Source organism: Sceloporus occidentalis, unplaced genomic scaffold, assembly GCF_023333645.1.
Source record: "Sceloporus occidentalis isolate IW3139 unplaced genomic scaffold, rSceOcc1.0.p SCAF_2, whole genome shotgun sequence".
In the NCBI taxonomy this organism is placed as follows: Eukaryota; Metazoa; Chordata; class Lepidosauria; order Squamata; family Phrynosomatidae; genus Sceloporus; species Sceloporus occidentalis.
Window position 1 is genome coordinate 68007492 of NW_028316982.1, and position 18661 is coordinate 68026152.

At 42.7% G+C, this 18661-nt stretch overlaps 1 protein-coding gene across 1 annotated transcript; it reads left to right on the forward strand.

Annotated features, from left to right (window-relative positions):
• Nucleotides 1–2907: 2907 nt before the first annotated feature.
• Nucleotides 2908–16824, forward strand: DUSP5 (dual specificity phosphatase 5). Its single transcript, XM_089509868.1, has 4 exons — nt 2908–3440; nt 9732–9874; nt 10623–10842; nt 13926–16824. The coding sequence occupies exons 1-4, from the start codon at nt 3023–3025 to the stop codon at nt 14360–14362; spliced, it is 1218 nt and encodes a 405-aa protein (XP_089365994.1). The 5' UTR covers nt 2908–3022; the 3' UTR covers nt 14363–16824.
• The last annotated feature ends 1837 nt before the right edge of the window (nt 16825–18661 follow it).

Here is an 18661-nt window from a genome sequence, read left to right on the forward strand (position 1 = left end):
ACTCAGGGAATGCTAGTTCACTGATAAGTGGTATAGAAATGTACTTGCTGTTGCGATTCCTACAGGATCACCATGAGTCTCACTCACCCAAAAAGAGAAGAATGGTACATTTCACAGCTATATGGCAGACAGAAATTCAACAGATGCCCCTACCCCTATCACACCACTTCTATTATTATAGTTCAGTAATCATATAAAGAACAGAAGAGCTGAAGGGCCTGATCACTACAGTTTGACAGGTGGAAGTAGTCAATCTTTGGCTAGGGCTTTCTGTTCTTAGGTCAAAATCATCTGAAAGCTCTGTCGCTTCTGTTCTCCCTATATGAACCTGCCCCTGAGTCTTACAATCTTTGGCTAGGGCTTTCTGTCTGTCTGACCACTCACCTAGACTTGGCTGGTGATGACATGGGAGAGGGCCTTCTTGGTGGCTGCTCTTAGGCTTTGAAACCTTCTCCTGAGGGAAATTCAATCTGCATTCTTTCTGCAGGAAGGCAGAGACCTTCTTTAAATGGGCCTTCAGCCTTGGCTGACTAGGGTGGAGTGATGTGCAACTAGGTGTGCTCTTTTTGGTATGTAATGTGTATTTTAAGTAGAATTCAGAGACATAGCCATGTTAGTCTGATATATCAGTATGCAAAGGGATTTTGAGGCACGTTTGAGACTAACTGAAAAAGAAGTTCTAGCATAACCTTTTGTAGACTAGGTCTACTCCATGAGTCAGAGGAAGCAGACCTAATCTATGAAAACGTCTGCTACAACTTCTTTTGCAGTTAACCTCAAAGGTGTATTTTAATTGTTTCAATTCTTCCTCTCTTAAAAGTAGTGTTTTAATTCAATGTATGGTTTAATGGGAGAGCCTGCGTGGCATTGTGGTTTGAATGTTGGACTATGACTCTGGAGATCAAGGTTCGATTCTCCGCTCGGCCATGAAACCCACTAGGTGACCTAGGGCAAATCACGTGTTCTCAGCCTCAGGGGAAGAAGGCAATGGCAAACCTCTGAACAAACCTTGCCAAGAAAAACCCATGATAGGTTTGCCTTAATGTCACCATAAGTTGAGAAAGACTTGGAGGCACACAACAACAACAACAACAACAACAACAACAACAATGGTTTAATGCTTTTTTTAAAAAATGTATATACTCCATATTGTTGCCAGGAAATTAAAAAAAAAGGTCCTACATTTTAAAACCTTGTCCAAGGCCTCCCTGGGGCCTGGGAGACAGCGTCTCCCAAGCCCCAGCAAGGCCTTGGAGGACTCCGCGATCACGGAGCCGCCTCCAGGGCCTCGTTGGGGGGGAATCCCGGGGGCGGGGCCAAACCAGGTCTGGACCGTGTGGACCCGCCCCAAACCGGGAAAGTCCCGCCCCCAGGCGGGATATGGCAAGCCTACCCTAGAGAAGTGTTTTCTGTAGGAAGGTGTAGGTCCTCCAGCATGGTTCTGTGATCAACCTCTGGCAGATGCATTGGAGGACCTGGAGATTCCCAGAGAGCTGTTTGTTATCTCAGCTAAAAAGAATAATGTTGTTGTTAGTGGTTTTCCCACATTCCCAGGGGTCCTTCACCCCTAACCTCAGAGAATGTGGAAGGACCACTGTATATGAGTGTCTTGAGTTTTTATTTAGGCAGGTCCTCCATTATTTTTCTCCCCATGTTTCCCAGTGCCTTGTCCTCCTTGGCAATCGGGACCTCTGCTCACCCTGCTGCCTCTAAAAGATTCCCCCTTCTCTTCCTTCTGCTGCCATCCGCCCCCAAATCCAACCTCTTTCCCTCATACTATACAAATTTTAATGGTTTGTATTTTAACACGTTATATTTCATTTATTACTGTTTTAATTCTTAAAATCGTTTAATTGGGTTTTTTTATTTTTTATATTTATATATTTTAATGTTGTTGTGCTGTTTTTTTTAAATTGTATTCTTTTATACTTGTCGTTCACCGCCTTGAGTCCCTGTATTGGGAGAAAGGTGGGATGTAAGAAAATAATAATAATAATAATAATAATTGTTATTATTATTATTTATGGTTTTTATGCCCCACCCTTCAGCCCTAAACGCTAATAATACAAAAAAAAAAAAAAACCACCCCACCAAACAGTGATATCTTTATTGGCCAACCGAAATACACAGTATACTTGTTGCAAGCTTTCGAAGCTCCACGGGCTTCTTCATCAGGCAAAAGGTTACAAGCCAAACAGGAGAGAAAACAAAACAATTGGAGATGTTAGTCAAATGCCTACATGTTGTTTAGGTCCTTAGTAAAGATGGTATACTGGGGAGGATATCTTTTGCAGGCAGGCTCCTCCTCCTCCTCCTTCTGTCCATGTGGAAATATAGGGAGATTTTCAAAGTCCAGGAAATTTAAAGTCCATGTGCCTCTCAACAGGGACCCTCTCTTGCAGCCCTATGTGTCTCCATCCCAGTGAGGCCCCAGGCTCTTTGCAGGCAGAGAGCAAGGGATTCCTCAAGAAGTCTCCAGGGTTTTGCATCGTTTTGTTGATGTAGAGGTAAAACGTGCACATTCAGTCCAAATTTAATAAAGAATTATTATTATTATTATTATTATTATTATCATAAAGTAAGGCAGCCAGGAGAGGCGGGTGGGTGTCTTGTGCCAGGAAGGGATGACTCTGGGGAGGGCTTCTTCTGAGTCGCGCTCCACTTCCTTTGCTGCGAGAAGTCTGACTAAAAAGAGGAGAAAGAGGAGGAGGAATCTCCTTCCTGCTCAGCCTCCCATTCATTCCCCGCAACGCTCACTCACAGGGGGCGTGGCCAGGAAATGGAGGCGTGCCTCCCGTCCAGTGCGTGACGTCACTCGCCTTATATGGACACCGCCGCGCTGGGGTTCTGCGCTCTCTCCCTCTCTTTCATTGAGAGAAAAGCGGCGCAGCGGCGGGATTCCCTGGCCTTGAGGAGGAGGAGGAGGAGGAGGAGGAGGAGGAAGCGATGCAAAGGCTGGCGAAGGAGAGGGAGCATTAAAGGAAGGAGCCTCAAGGAAGCAGAAGCAGAAGCGGATCCCAGGATGAAGGTGTCCGCCTTGAGCCCCCGGCAGCTCCGGCAGCTGCTCCGCCAGGAGGCCTCCGGGTGCCTGGTGCTGGACTGCCGGCCCTACCTGGCCTTCTCGGCCTCCTCCCTCCGGGGCTCCCTCAACGTCAACCTCAACTCGGTGGTCATCCGCAGGGCCCACGGGGGGCCCGTCCCCTTGCACTTCGTGGTCCCCGACGCCGGCGCCAGGAGGAGGCTCCTCGGGCAGCCAGCGGAAGATCAGGAGGAAGGGGAAGGGGGAATCCCCGGGGGGCCCTCCCTGAAGGCGGTGGTGGTCCTGGACCAGAACACCCGCCACTGGAGGAAGCTCCGGCAGGAGAGCACCGCCCAGACCGTCCTCAACGCCCTCCTGGCCAGCCTCGGCCCCCGCGGACCCCAGGTCGCCTTCCTCAAAGGTCAGTGCTCGCTCTCCCCACTGCCGCCTTCTTCCCCAGCAGCCAGGGCTCCCCAGTGGAGGACGTCCGGCCAGATCATCATCATCATCATCATGCTTTATATGTCCTAGAATCATACAATTCTGTGATTCTCTGAGTCTATGCCCTCTGGCCAGACGTCCTCCGTTCCCCCAGGACTTGTCCTCCACTCCCATCTCCTTCTCCAGGAGGGACTCCCAAAGGGCTTCCCTCTGGGAGAGGACCAAGAACCAGGCATCTCTCTTTACACAGGGAGGGAGGGAAGGAGGGCTCTCAGCTGGGATTTTTATTTGTTTCTTCAGTGTCCTACATCTTGTCCTCCTTGGAGGCGAGGGCACCTGGCCAGACGTCCTCCTTTTCCCTGGGACCCATCCTCCATTTCCACCTTCTTCTCCAGGAGAGATTCCCAAAGGTCCTCCCTTTGGAGCAGGACTAGAAACCATGCACTTGTCTTCATATAGGAGTGTTCTTAGCTTCCCTTTGGTCAAGTCCTCCAGTTTTTTCCCTTCAGTGCCTTGCCCTTTTTGTGGGGATGACATCTGGCTAGACGGTCTCCTTTTTCCAGGACCTGTCCTCCATCCCCACCTTCTTCTCCAGGAGGGATTCCCAAAGGGCTTCCCTTTGGAGTAACAGGACTCGGAAGCAGGGATTTCTCTTTATAGAGGAGCGTTTAGAGCTCTTCCTTTAGTTAGGTCCCTCCATTGTTCGGGAAGGTCCTCCATTTCTGGTGCCTTGTCCTGCTTGGCAGTTATGAGGACCTATCTGGTGAGTCTGGGGAAGGAAACAGGGAGGAGGGTCACCCACTGGGTTCCACTCCTGGCCCAGACGGGATTCGAACTCTGCTCCCCAGAGTTGTAGCCCAATGCTCCATTTCACTCCAGGAGGCATTCCAAACTGTCCTCCATATTTATAGGAATGTGTGTCGCTCTCTAAAGGTTTAGCCATGTCCTCCATTTGGCAGTGCCTGGGCCTCCTTGGTGGTGAGGATACCAAGGCCAGATCCCTCTTGGAAGGGATCCTTCGTAGCCCAATCCTTTGCTTTCCTTGCCAGAAATCTGGAGCCCCCCTTGACTTGATCCAGACTCCCCTGGGAACCTCTGGCTGCCAAGCTTTGCCAGGCTTCTAGCAGAAACCTGGCTGAATTCTCCTAAAACTGGAGCTGCATCCAGACTGGGGAAATAATCCAGTTTGGGGTGCCACAGCAAACGACCATTTGCAGATTTCCATAGCCTTGAGTCAGGGCAGTTCAAGTGGTGCCAAACCGGATTATTTCTGCAGTGCAAATGAAGCCCGGGATGGGCCATTTCCATGGATGCTGGGGTTCATCTGAGCATTTTGTGCTCAGATGAAACTAGAAGGGACCAAAGTCACAATGGAAGGTGGTAGTCTTAATGTTGTGGAGTGCAGAAGTTCCAGCCATCTCTTTAATAAAAGGCAGACCTTTCCTCTGAGGAAGCCCCAGGAGAGCTTTCCTTTTTTGCCAGAGATAAGGGTTTCTGGAAAGGATCTGAACCAGAATCTGCAGGCCACCAAAAGCAAACCAAAACCAACAACATCTGGCCCCAAAATTATACAGTACTGTATGTATTTTGGTGTATTTTGGTCTCTCCAAATCTGGGGCTGCAAGGTCTACAAAGACAAGAGAGGCTGCCTGGCTGTGAACCATAAGTCAATTTTTCCTCCAGTCTTTTCCTGAAAGGTTTTTGCAATTGTAGGTTAAGAGCAGGGATGGAAGGAAATGAGCCCCATTTGTAAAGGAAAGAGCTTCATGTGTTGCATTGGCGATGAAAACTAACCATTGCAAGCACCAAAAGAAGGGAAAGATGTCGCAGAGCTACTCATGGTTAGCATTGACCCTGATGGAAAAAATCAGTGTTTAGTGAGATCTTGTAGCATCTTTGAAACTGAAAAAGGAGTAAGCTGGTAGCATGAGCTTTCTTAGACTTGAGCCTACTTCAGATGCATGAAGTAGTGCATGCTACCAGTTTCTTTCTTCCAGTTAGTCTCAAAGGTGCTACACGATCCCTTCTGAGTATTGGCCCTAGACATTGGTTTGCTTCGGTTGAGGCCTCATAGTTACCCTAAGAGAAAATGTGTCCTCGAAGTAGAAAATGCCTGGTTAATGTGGACAATATTCTGGGATTTTCCCTCCCATTCATGTCTTGATTTTCTGCTAGTGCCTTTGGCTCCATTACTATGCTAGCATTAGTAAATATACCTGAAAAGCAGTGAGACTGAGGAGAGACCAAGGTTATAACACAATACCAGAATGCTCTTAAAACTCAGCAGTGCCACCTAAAGGGCAGCTCCTTGCAAATTACTAAATGAAGTGGCTTACTAAAAACATACTACCACTTTGCTCCATGATTTATGAGACTCCTAGGCAAAGTAATAAGTAAATAATTGTGTCATTGTAGGTGGCAGTAGGATAATTATTTTGTTAGAGCCAGTTTAAAGTCTGTGTTGATCCTATTAAAGGTATTACGTGGACGGCATGTTGTTGTTTTTTAATGCAGTAAAATAATTGGATTTTTCCTCCTCCTAATGGGTCAGCAGGCAAACTTGTGGTTTTGAAAATATTTTCCTCGTTTCCTTGTGTACCTTTTCCTATATGCTGGGGTTTCCCTTCTTTGAGCATGAAGGGAAACTTCTAAGAAGTATGGGCTAAATTCAAAAGGATTCTTTCCGTTGTCTTCAATGACAAGAAATGTGTATGAAAGAGGATCACTCTGATGTGCAAAAAGAAATGCTAATATGCCCCCCCAAAACTTTTTATTAGCAATCTGAGATGTTAGGGTCCCCCCCCCCCCCTTAGTGTTCATACTTTGGTTCAAATTGAGTTATAAAATGTTTCTGGCTGTAGCTCTTCAGGACAGTATTAAACTGTGTGGGATGCCATTCTTGTCCTGAGTTTTTCCCACTACATCACACACAACATCTCTTGGGCCATTCTGTGCATACTAGGATGGCTGATTCTATGTACTTTTTGGATCAGCCCTCCTCCTTGGAGTGTATTTTTCTGGTCTACCATTATAGGATGGGAGGTTGAAATGGTCCCAGTATTAAATGTCTTTGTTGTTTTGTAGATTAAGAACATTTACGCGTGTGCTGTCCTAGTAGAAAACTCTCCAATTGCGAAAGAGAGCGAATATTGTGCTTTAGTCTGAATGTATACCCTTAAATAGAATGCTGTAATTTCTTTGCCACAGGCTGTATTTGTCATCTGGACATTGACTACATTGATAAATTGTGTCTGAGTCACAAACCCAAAATGGTGGCTGCTCTTTAGACGCTTGCCATGTTTTTACCTCCTTCTGAATGTTCCCATAAAATAGGATGAAAACCCTGGGGTTTATCCCAAGGGGTTTTGTCTGTATAGTGATGTGGGAGAGTGGATACACTCTCCTAAGTATGGTTGGACACATAAGAAGATAAAGGCATGAGTCAGAACTCATGTCAGCTAACAGCTACCATAAGCAGCTCCCATTCTGCACTTCAGGGAATTGCTTTTACTGCTGAATGGCATGGTCCTTGTCAGGCTCTTTCCCATTCCTTCCTGTAATTTTTGAAAGCTTTCAGGTCTGGTTAATTTAGTGCTTCTGATCCATACAAATGAGGGCAAAGTTTTTGTGTCTCAGTTTTGCTTTTACGTATTTGCCTGTGAATAAACCAGGACCAATGCTAAACTAGGGTTAGACTATGCCATTAACTGTTGACTTGCCTATTGCTTTTACACACCCTTCCATAATTATGAAATCTGCTTCTGGGCTACATGAATATAGATATGGTATGTGTTAATTTAAAAATATCAAATGGCAATGTGTCTCTTAAGATGAGGGGAATACCTTTACTATAAAATAAGCTATTTAAAAAAAAATAAAAGACTGTTTAGATGTCTTTTTAAAAAATTCTGATTAGTTTTACAGCCCACTTTGTAATTGCTATGCCCAGAATTTTAACAGCTAGCTATGAAAATGAAATATCTCTCTGACACACACTAACATCCAAGATGAGTAATATCGTATTAACAGAACTAATAGCAGCAGAGTTCAGCTAGTGGGGGAGAACAAGTGTCTGAGTGCCAGGGGAAGCTAAAGGGCTTGATGAAAAGGTGACTCATCCTAAGAACAGCCTGCAAATCTCCTGATTCCCTAGAGCTTCTGGTTACTAGTCACTTGCTAAGCCCAAACACCATCCATCCCAAACCAATGAGATGGAGTGGTTGTATATATCCAGTAACATACACATATCATGGTTAATTAATATCTTTAAAAACCTTGTCTGTGAACTGTCAGGAGGTGAGGAAATGGTTAGAAGCTTTTCAGAGCAAGAGCAAAGAAGGAAGGAAGGCTGTGGACAGTTAATGTTTTGTTGTGGGGCTACTGACATTCTTGGAGCTAGTTCTGATTATGGAAGTATTCAAGGGGGTAGCTCTTTTTCTTTGTACACATCAGTTGTTAGTGTGTGTTGTGTGTTTTTAGTAGCCACTTTCAACTTTCTGAGCTAGCTAATAGTCATCTTCTTATATATATATTGTTATTGGGCTTGTGTGGTAGCTTCTAATGTGGATAAAGTAGAATTAAAAGGTGGAAGTCATCAGAAGGCATCCATAAAACAGTCTTTTGTGAATTATTGCAGGCTGGGCTTTTACTGAGGCTGCATCCACACTGGAGAGTTGGAGTGTGATGTGCTCCGTTCTGGGCACCACAACAAACCCCAACTCCCAGAATTCCATAGCCTTGAGCCAGGGCAGTTAAAGCTGTGCCAAACCGGGTATTTTCTCCAGTGTGGATGCAGCCTCCCTTCAAGGTGGCTCCTTAGTTGTGTATTTCCACTGTCAATATCCTTCTAAGAACAGAGTGTTTGCTTAAGTCTCTTTTGGAAGGCACAGTCATAGCACTTTGATAGCATTTTAACAGCCATCACCAAATCCCGCAGTTTTGCTATTTTCAGTTTGGTGTGGCACTAGAACTCTGGCGGGTAATTCTAAATGTTACATAAAGCCAGAAATCCCAAGATTCCCTTATATGGAGCCATGGCTGCTAAAGTGGTATCAAAGTGCTGTAGTGCAAAAGAGACCTTACTCAGGCAAAGCAGAACTTTAGGAGTGAAGAGCCAACTTCAAAAAATCCTGAACAGGCTTCCTGAAATGAAGATTCACATACTTAATGCAGTTATTTATCTTTGGGGTGATGCAGCAGTAGACACATTCTATGATATTCTATGCCCACTGAACAAATCATAGTCTCTTGCATTTTTGCTGAATGAATAAAAATATATTTTCTTTCAGCAAAAACATAGGACACAAGTATGCATAGTGCAATTTGGTGAAGTCATAAGGCAGGGTCTTCTTGGTGACTGCTGGCAGGCTGTGGTTCTCCTTTTCATGAGAGAGTAGGCTGCTCTGTCTTTCTGATGGCATGCAAAGACTTTCTGCTTCAGACAGGCTTTTGCCCACTAATTGGATGCTGTTCCTCTTTCTTCATTTTAATATGTTCTTAAATTGTTCTAATTTGCTGCTTGGTTTTAACATGATAGCTTATTTAATCATTTTTAAGGTGATCCCTTACTGGCTTTTAGCTACCTTATTTTAATTTGTTGTAAGCCACCTTGGGGCCTGTGGTGGGAGAAAGGCAAGAAATAAATATAATAGTGTTTGAATGGAGAGTTTTGGCAAAGGTGTACTTGATGATGAATATTTCCCAGTTTAAGTCAATGACAAGCTCTGAGCTAGAATATAACAAATCTAATTTGTGGTGTGTGCTTTTGCAGATCCGTTTACACAGTCCAAAACTACTCATTTGGGACTATTTAGCTGTCTGAGCCCATCATAGACTTTTAAGTTTCATGACACGTAATGGATCCAAGGCAGAAAAATGAAAGTTATTAATCAATATGCAACCGTCTCTCTCGATCACTATTTCCTTAAATGAAGACAAATATGGGGTTGCTTGGTTTTAAAAGAACAAAGTAAAGTGAGAATAAGTAGGTAGTCTACATTCTTTGAAACTGATCCAACCAATTTCCATTTGTGATCGCTGTGATCAATGCTTAACAAGGTGCAAATTTGTCTTCTGCTGACTTTCCTTAATTGCGCACTCTTTCATCTCTAGCAGAGACTTACCCCCTACCTCTCCTGATGAAGCTCCTCGCACAATGAATGCTGTAACAGTCCTAAAATTTAATTAGCTATCCAGCACAAATGAGGACCTCCCTGGCCCCAGTACCTTACTAATATCTATTTCCTTCTCTGCTTTCTTTCACTCTTTTCAGGAGGTTATGAAACCTTTTATTCCCAGTATCCTGAATTCTGCATAGATGTAAAACCCATATCCCAAGAGAAGACTGAAACAGAGAGAAGCAACAATGGCCTCAGCGAGAAGCAGTGCATCCAACACAAACCAGCATATGATCAGGTGTGTTTAGGGGAATATATGACTAATCCCACCCACGCTTGGGCTCCTTGGGGGCTCATTCTGTCATCATCCTCTTCCTAGCTGACTAGTTCGCTCTTTTCATTCATGTCTGGCAATGTGACAAAAGAAGTCAGCATCCGTCTTTGTCGTGTTTCAAATAATGGTGCTGAGTGTGTGATGTACTTTTGCAGACAAACAGCCTGCAGCGAACAGATTGAAGGAGTGACCTGAAATCAAAGCTGCATAGTAGCATGGTATTTCCCCTTTTCCAGGTTCAAATATATTCCCCAGAGAAGTTAAGCAAATTACTTGTTGTGTCCCAAACATTAATTGGGAACTTTTTCATTTTCTGCAATAACTTCTTTGCTCTCAAGAGTTGATCTTATCATGGCTTCTTCAAATCTTTTATCCATGACTTGATTATTCAATCAGGTCTCTGTGTGAGTCTCCCTCGCCCAAATCTTTTTAAGAGTAGGCTGTGCTTCTGCAGAGAGTGCATCCAGATCAGCACAGGACACAAAGCAACTCTTATTCCAAAACCTCAGCAGTAGCTCTGAACTGCCACTTTGACACAAATTGCCATCTTTGACAAAGTACTTCCTGTCTAGTTTTCTGTTGTTGCTGATTGCAGTGATGTCTGGAAATGCCCTCAAATGATTCCCTACAGTCTAGTCTGCAGAGTCCTTTAACTGAGGAAATTAAAAGTAGCAAAGCAACTCCTGTAATTATGTGGTTTGTCACTTTCCAGGGTGGCCCAGTGGAGATCTTGCCTTTCCTGTACCTCGGCAGTGCCTACCACGCTTCCAAGTGTGAGTTCTTAGCCAACCTGAACATCACTGCACTCTTGAATGTCTCCAGGAAGAGCTCTGAGCCCTTAACAGACCAGTACTGCTATAAATGGATTCCTGTGGAAGATAGCCATACAGCAGACATCAGCTCTCACTTCCAGGAGGCAATAGAATTTATTGGTAGGTGTACTTTCTCTATATTGCAAATGAACAGTAATGATCGTATCACTTAGGATTATCAAAACCTGCTACTATTCAAACACTATTCAGGAATAGCATGAGTCTGACTGAGGTAAATGGCAACAATGCCTATTGCAGGCATTGTTAGAAGTCCTTTTGATAGGTCCCAGTATCTCCAGAGAGATGGATTGATCTGAGAAGGGAGAGCACTACTTCAACAATTCTGTGGAAACTCCTTCCTGTAGGAGTAAAGTTTTCAGGAGTGAAAACTGGAGTGGGCTCCTGTTCCTTTAATAGTTGTGTAGAAGAGAGAAATTCAGAAGGTGTTGCTTGTTATGTGGTTGTATGACAAGCAACACCTTCTGTAATCCCATTTCTACTATACCGTTTGCATTGTTAACTTTGTTTTTCTTCTATTGGGCATTGTATAATATTGTACTTTTCATATTGTTTTATGCTGGTCATCGACCGTAATAAATTTCATTTCAATTTCATTTCTACACAACCATTAAAGGTAAATGAGCCCTTCAGTTTTCACTCTGGCAACTCCACTTAGGAGGCTTGCATCCTGGGGTCTTTTACACAGACATTTAAACCTTCCTCCATAGGAAGGTTTTGCACATCATACATGGCTTTACACCGAGGTGGACACAGTGTAGACTGGCCAGGGGGCAATTTTACCATCAGACTCCCTTGCAGGCCACAACCCCTGCCCCAACCAAGCCCAAATATCTCTACCTTTTCTATGCAGTCTCTCTCCAAATCATGTAATTTCCTGTCACCATTTTCAAAGGGAATGTAGAAGACAGTTAAGTTATTTGGTAATAGTACAAGGGTCTGGAGTCCTTGCAGACATGGAGTTGGGGATATTTTTACATTTTCTTGTATTTGGAGGGCGTTTTGCTGTTTTGGGGCAAAAGTGATCCCAAAATCATACTGATTTTTTTCTTTAAAAAATGGGGGCATTGGGGACTAAAATGGTATCCAGGGTCTGTATGCAGACCACAGGTCACACCATGCCTCCTACCCATGTTTTAGGCTACCTGGTTAAGGCTGCAATCCACTAGCTATTTACCTGGGTGTAATCCTCATTGTCCTCAGCAGGACTTACGTCCAAACAGAGAAATGAAGGATAGTATTGTGAATGTATTATTTTAGAAAGGTAATGACAGGGACGTCTGCTAAAAAGAGCTGCAAAAGAAAATCAAGTGCAGTGGTCTTCAGCATGTGGTCCTTCAATCAAACTTTGGCCTTCCAGATACTTTGAACTTCAACTCCTTAGCTGGCTGTGGCTTCTGGGAGTTGAAGTTCAAAGTATCTGGAAGGCCAAAAGTTGAGAATTTTAGCCTCTTTGTTTGGAGAAAAGGCAAGATTGCTTAGTGATACAAATGACTGAAGCATGAGGAACTTACATCAGTGCTTCAAACAATTTGTTGCTTTTTAAGAAAACCATTACTGATATGTTGCCATGATTCTAGATATATTTTTGTCATTAACATGGAAATTCCAGCCTTTCTGATCTACTACATCATAAAGCAGGGGTGTGAATCCTGCAGTGCCCCCAAAATGTTATTGAACAGCAGGTCTCATCAGTATTACCCAGCATAGCCAGGGTGAGGAATGCTAAAAAAAATGAGCTGTGAATTAGGGAATAGCAGCTTCTCATTAGATCTCTACCATGAACATGCATAGTAGTCTTTGTCCAACTTTCTTATCTTCAGTATGAGGATAATAATAGCAACCTACCTGGCAGGGTTGTGAAGATTATTGTTGACGTTTAACAGAGCATTTTAATGCCTGTTTGTGAAATAGTGTTTCCTAAACTGTATGCAATGTCTTTGCTTTTATACGACTTGAGTTCTTCTAGATAAGATTTACTTCACCTGGTGCCCTCCAGATTTTCTCTTGTAATGCCTGAACACAGCCAGACTGTCTGGAGCTGATGGGAGTTGTAGACAAAGACATATAAAGGACACCAGATTGCAAAAAGCTGGTTTTGTATGCTACAATAAACCATTTTTAAAAAGAATTCAGTAGTCTAGTAGTAGAAAGAGAGGAAGACCACATGGCAAATGCTTAAAGTACCGTAGATGAGGGAGGACATGGACCTGGGCCTGTAGGGCAAAGAGACTGAGGATAGGCGGTCTTGGAGATCTCACCATGAGTTGAAATCAACTTGAGGACACTTAACAACAACACAACAAAGTCACAGAAGAAAGTTAGATAAGTCAGCAGAATACCTCATTGTGTGTCCATCTAACAACTATGTTTCACAGTAAAACAAAACTTAATTTCTCAAGATAGCCAAAGCAGGGCAAGCTCTTATTTTTAATCCACGCATTTTGCAGAAGCAGCTTATTTTCAGAAATTTCTTTTTAATCTTGTAACAATAATTGAATTGTGTGAGTAACCTTGAAGCCTCCCATTGCGTAAAATGGTAGGTCTGCCTAAGCCATTTATAGCCTGACTTTAGTCCAAGTGCCATTTATCATGGGATGTAATTAGAGATTTAAGATTCGTTTATTGTGCACTTTGTGGTGGAAACCCCAGGAAACTGGGACTTGACATCTCTGCTCAAAACCCATGCTGAGTGCCTACCAAAGGAGCCTACAGGGTGGGGACAAAAGCAGCACCTTTCATGCTCTTAGCCAACCAGAAAATCGACACATCTCATTGGAGGGAGCATGCAGTACACCCACACCTTTTACTGCAATGCTGTGCCATTTCTGAAAGGAACCTGGCTGTGCTTCAGTTCTCTGTGGCATTGTAGTATTTGTCCTATTACACCTCTCTCACTGCAATTTGGCCACATGAGGGGGAAGGAAATCTCTTATTTTTACTACTACATCACCATTAAGATTTGTTATTTGAATAAGTGTGGTAAGTGACAAAAGGTGAAATTCATTTTCTGGCCTGTTGAAATGAGCTTCCACTTTTGATTTCATTGTGTGTGTACAGCTCATGTATGAAATGAATTATGAAATCAGGTTCAGGAAATCATTTGCATAATGATACACTGCTGTCATTAAGGGCATCATTAAGGGCAACCAACATCATCACATTACTGTTCTTTATTTCTCTAGATTGCACCAGACGGTCAGGGGGCAAAATCTTGGTACACTGTGAAGCCGGAATTTCCCGCTCTCCCACAATCTGCATGGCTTACCTGATGAAAATGAAAAAATTCCGTTTGGAGGAGGCATTTGATTACATCAAACAACGTAGGAGTCTGATCTCACCGAACTTTGGCTTTATGGGCCAGCTGCTTCAATACGAGTCAGAAATACTGTCCTCAACTCCAAGCCCTCCAGTCTCTTCTTGCAAAAGGGATGCAGTGTCTTTCTTTGCTGAAGAGCTGACTCGGAGCACAAGTTTTGAAGGCTCCTGTTTTGCATTTCCTACCTCAGTTTTGAATTCTGTGCCCATTCATTCACCAGTCCATCAGCTGAAGCTTAACCCAATTGCTGCAACTTCACCCTGCTGGACCCTCTTGGGAACAAGGGACAATACAGTCCTGTGAAGTCAACAGAGAGACTATAACAAGACATTTCATCTACATCAAATACACAGGACCTTTTGTATTTCATCCAAAATGGAATGTTTTGAGGTGGCTGCCCACAACAGGAAGAGTAAATGTGGTTTTACATTGGCATGGTGTCATGGTTCAATGCATTTCAGCTTGGGGTAGCTAGGCAGTTTCAAGCTGTTCAGCTAACTCTTGTTTTTTAGCTCACCTTATCCTAGTTTGGAGTCTTAAGAATACTCTTTCTTCCTCCCAAAAGTAAGGAAGTACCTTTCTTTATGGGTAGGAATATGTGTTTAGGAATACCAGATAGGTCAAGCTTTTCAAAAGAGTAAATGTCATTAAATAAAAAAGAAAATGTACATTATAAAGAGGATTTTAATATGATTTTTGAAATGTTTGTGCATCCACTACTGTATTTCCATACTGTGCTGGAGTAGAGAACCACTTTTTTAAAGTCACTCAGATTGTTCAGTTGCTTGTCTCCCTCTCTCTCAAAATTATAGCCTTGTTTTAAAGTGCAAGCAATAAGCAGCTGTGTCAGAAAAGCAGAGCTGTAATGAGAAGCACAATGTACAAGAGAAGTAAAGCCTGACATCTTTCGTAGTGGCAAAAAATTTGAACATCTGCCTTCTTCATGTTTGTATGGGTTCTTTTTTAAATGTCCTGTGCTACAGGATACAAGTAGATGTGAAAGTGGGAAAAGAAAAACGTCCTCTTTCCTCATATCCTCCAGTCCTCTGTCAATTATTGCTATACAACTGGGGTGAGGGTCAGAAGTTCGCCCTTCCTTGGGAGCCTCAAGGTGTGTGTCATTTTCTTGAATAGATAACAGGATATAAAATAGAGTTAAGAAAACAGCCTAGATATCCCTGGACTGTACAATATAGAGCTGGAGTGGCTAAACCTTTGCTCCTCCAGATGTCTTTGGCTACAATCTCATAATCTTATTTTTTATTATGTTGGCTAGGACTTCTAGGAGCTGAAGTTCAAAAGATCTGAAGGGTCCACAATTCCCATCTCCTGCCATAAGGGCTCTACTCTCTACCATACAATTCCATCACATTTGAGTTTCTACAGGTTCTCTTTTAGGGGTTGTCTAAAATGTTTTGGTTGTATCAAAGCAGAGTAGTTTGATCAGATTTAGAGTGCTTCATTGAAATTGATTGGGACCAGTCATTATGACTTCAGTCTCATTGATTTGAATGGCTCTGAAATATGGCTGAGTCTGGATTCAACCCAGTTTTGTTTTTTTAACAGATCCTCATTCCATAGGGTGATAACACACTGAACTTTATTGCAGATCTCCATCCTGCAAGTATATTAGAAATGCTGGCATCTTTAAGCCTGCCTTAAGAACTGGATAGTAATTCCTAAACTTTGGTCCTCAAACTGTTTTGGAGTTCAACTCCCGCCAGTTTGACCAACGGTAGGAATTCTGGTAGCTGAACTCCAAAATATCTGGAAGACTAGAGTTTGGGCATTACTGCATCCTATCCAGCAAATGATGCAAGTAAAATTGTGTCAGTGAGGAGTGTGGTGAGTGGACACTGTGAGGTACTTGAAAGATGTATTGCCAAAGTCTGTCTGATAACATAAATAGCACAGATGGACAATTGTGGTTCTCCAGATTTTTTGGGGAGTGTGTAGTCAACAAGGTCAATGATGAGGGATTATGGGAATGGCAGGCCAAAAACATCTCAGAGGGCCGTGTTGTGCATCTCAGATTTGCTATTGTTTATTACATTCCTAGCACGTAGAGGTGGAAAAACCAAACTGGGTTTGCAATACCTGGGAATATACTGTTTTACAACTATATTGGGATTTTGCCATATGTGACTAAAATAGATAACACAGCTGCCCTTTGCATCAGTTGCTTGACCATGGATAGGATGTATCTTTGAGCCAGGAATCTGCAGAAATTAGCAAATGGTGTCTTTATGCCATTTTTGCACCTATTATTATTATTATTAACCTCAGACCTCTGTTGGGGGAATATTATTGCTTCTTTATGAACACAGAGGGTGAGGCAATCCCACAGTGATTGGCTATGTAAAGAAATACTATAGAAATATCACATAGCTACCCAATGAACATTTCATTTTTTTGTAATTTCACTTTTCTGAATTTCTGAGGGAAAAAAAGTTTTGGCTGGAGGGCCTTTGCCAACAATACACCTCTCCAATGAAGTGCTATCACTTTTGTTTGATGTCTCCTTGAATGCCAGGTGGCTTTCCAATTCATGTGCTCACAGTTCTGGATAACTTATTTATTAGCCAATGAGGAGTTTTTCTTTTACTGGAGATCTATATATCCAATTTGTGTGTCTGCAAGTGGCTCTATGTTCTGTTGTTTGTTCCACCATATTTTCCTTTATATAGAAAATGGCAATAATTGCCTGGTATACTTGTGAATGTGAATGAAGACTTATAAAAAAATAAAAGTTGTAAAATAATAAAATTGAGACCGTTTTGCTTTGTGGGCTAAAGCATCTCATAAAAAGCATCACACCAAGCTGTTGCTTCTTATTTAATTCCTTTACATCCCACCTTCCTCTCAACAATGGGATTCAAGGCAGCTAACAACATATTTAAAACATTACAGATTAAAAACTATACAAAAGAATTGATGATATAAATACAAAGTTATCTAAAAAGCAATTAAACACTATCACAAGATGAAGCAGTCAAAAATTAAAATTCATTTTAAAATTATATGGACTATAATGCACTTAAAATCACACCATATCATTAATAGCCCACATTCAATTTGCAAAAGCCTGGTAGCACAAGAATGTATCAAGTTGCTATAGGAGAGATAATGGCTTCCTTAGAAAGGGAATTCCAAAGATGGGGAGGAGCCACCCCCAAATGAGCCTGAGAAGGTGTTAGAACAGAGAGAAGGGCCTCTCTAGATGATCTTAAAAGTTTATAAAGGAAGAATGTGGGCCTTCAAATAACCTGGACCTAAGCCCTATAGGGATTTATACGGTCATTGCCAGCACTTTGAATTGTGCCCAGAAACAGGCAGCCAGTGGAGATGTTCCAACAATGGCGTAATGAGTCCCGGTTAGCAATCTGGCTGCAGCTCTTCAATAGCAGTTTCTGAGTCCCGTTCCAGCAAGTTGACCGAGAAGGATACCATAGTCAATGGTATCAAAAGCCACCAAAAGATCCAGCAGAATTAACAGGGAACATACTCCTGTCCAGTTTCTGGTATAGGTCAGCCACCAAGGTGACCAAAGCTGAAACCAGAATGAAATGGGTTTAGATGGCCCTCATCCAGGAATCCCAGGAGCAGATGGCATATCTAGAAGCCATCAGCCATCCCTGTGCATTGCCCAAGAATGGGATGTTAGAGACTGACCTATAATTATCCAGTATAGTAGGATTCAGGAAAGATTTTTTCAGAAGAGATCTTACCAGTCTCCTTCAGGCAAGTTGGGACCCTGCCTTGTTGTAAAGAGCCATTAATCACTTCCCTTTCCCATGCAGTCAGTCCTCCTTTGGCCTGTTTTAATAAACCAGAAAGGACAGTGTGGCATCTTAAAAATTAATTAATGTGGCATCTTAAAAAGGACTGTGCCACAAGTTGGCTAGTTACACATCATCAAAAAAAAGAGGGTGTAGATATCTCGGGAAAAGGGCTCCTTAGAGATAAAAGCTTGAAAATTATGTAGAACAAGCACTGTGCATCTGACTGAAAACTGCATTGTCTGAGCTAGCTTCATGTAACAGTAATGTACCAATAATAGTCTTAAGATTTTAAAAATCATTTCACAAATATCATTAATGAAACAGTCCTGTAAGGTAAGACAATATTATTATTATTTCTATACTCCTATAATACACACAATAATCTATTGCAGAGATGGGGTCAAATTGAGACACTGATGTCTCAGTCTATGGTGTTTATGATAAAAGCAATGTTTGAATATAGAGACAGAGCGGGTTTTTGGCGGGGGGGGGGGTAATCTTTTTCCAGGCTGCAGCTCCCAAAATTCTCAGAATGAGGCAGCTGGGAGATCCTGTGAATTATAAGGCAAACAAAGTAACTTCTTCAAGCATCGCAATTCATACTCTGTGTTGTACATGTCAACAATTTTTAGCTATGTAGCATTAAGGATGACTTAGAGCCCCAATGCACCACCACCCCCGCTCTGTCGATTGGTACTAAGCGGGTGGGGAAAAGATGCCAGCTCATTGTTTCTGCTGAAGAGCAAGCATTTACCACACACCACACAAATTGGGAAGTTGAAAAGTTTGGGCAGAGGAAGTGTTGCCAGCAGTCACATAC

Bases quoted from the DNA above. Each gene is read 5' to 3' on its own strand.
- DUSP5 (XM_089509868.1), top strand. From the start codon at position 3,023: ATGAAGGTGTCCGCCTTGAGCCCCCGGCAGCTCCGGCAGCTGCTCCGC. The intron at 3,441-9,731 runs GTCAGTGCTCGC...CACTCTTTTCAG, and splicing joins CCAGGTCGCCTTCCTCAAAG to GAGGTTATGAAACCTTTTAT. The intron at 10,843-13,925 runs GTAGGTGTACTT...TTATTTCTCTAG, and splicing joins GGAGGCAATAGAATTTATTG to ATTGCACCAGACGGTCAGGG.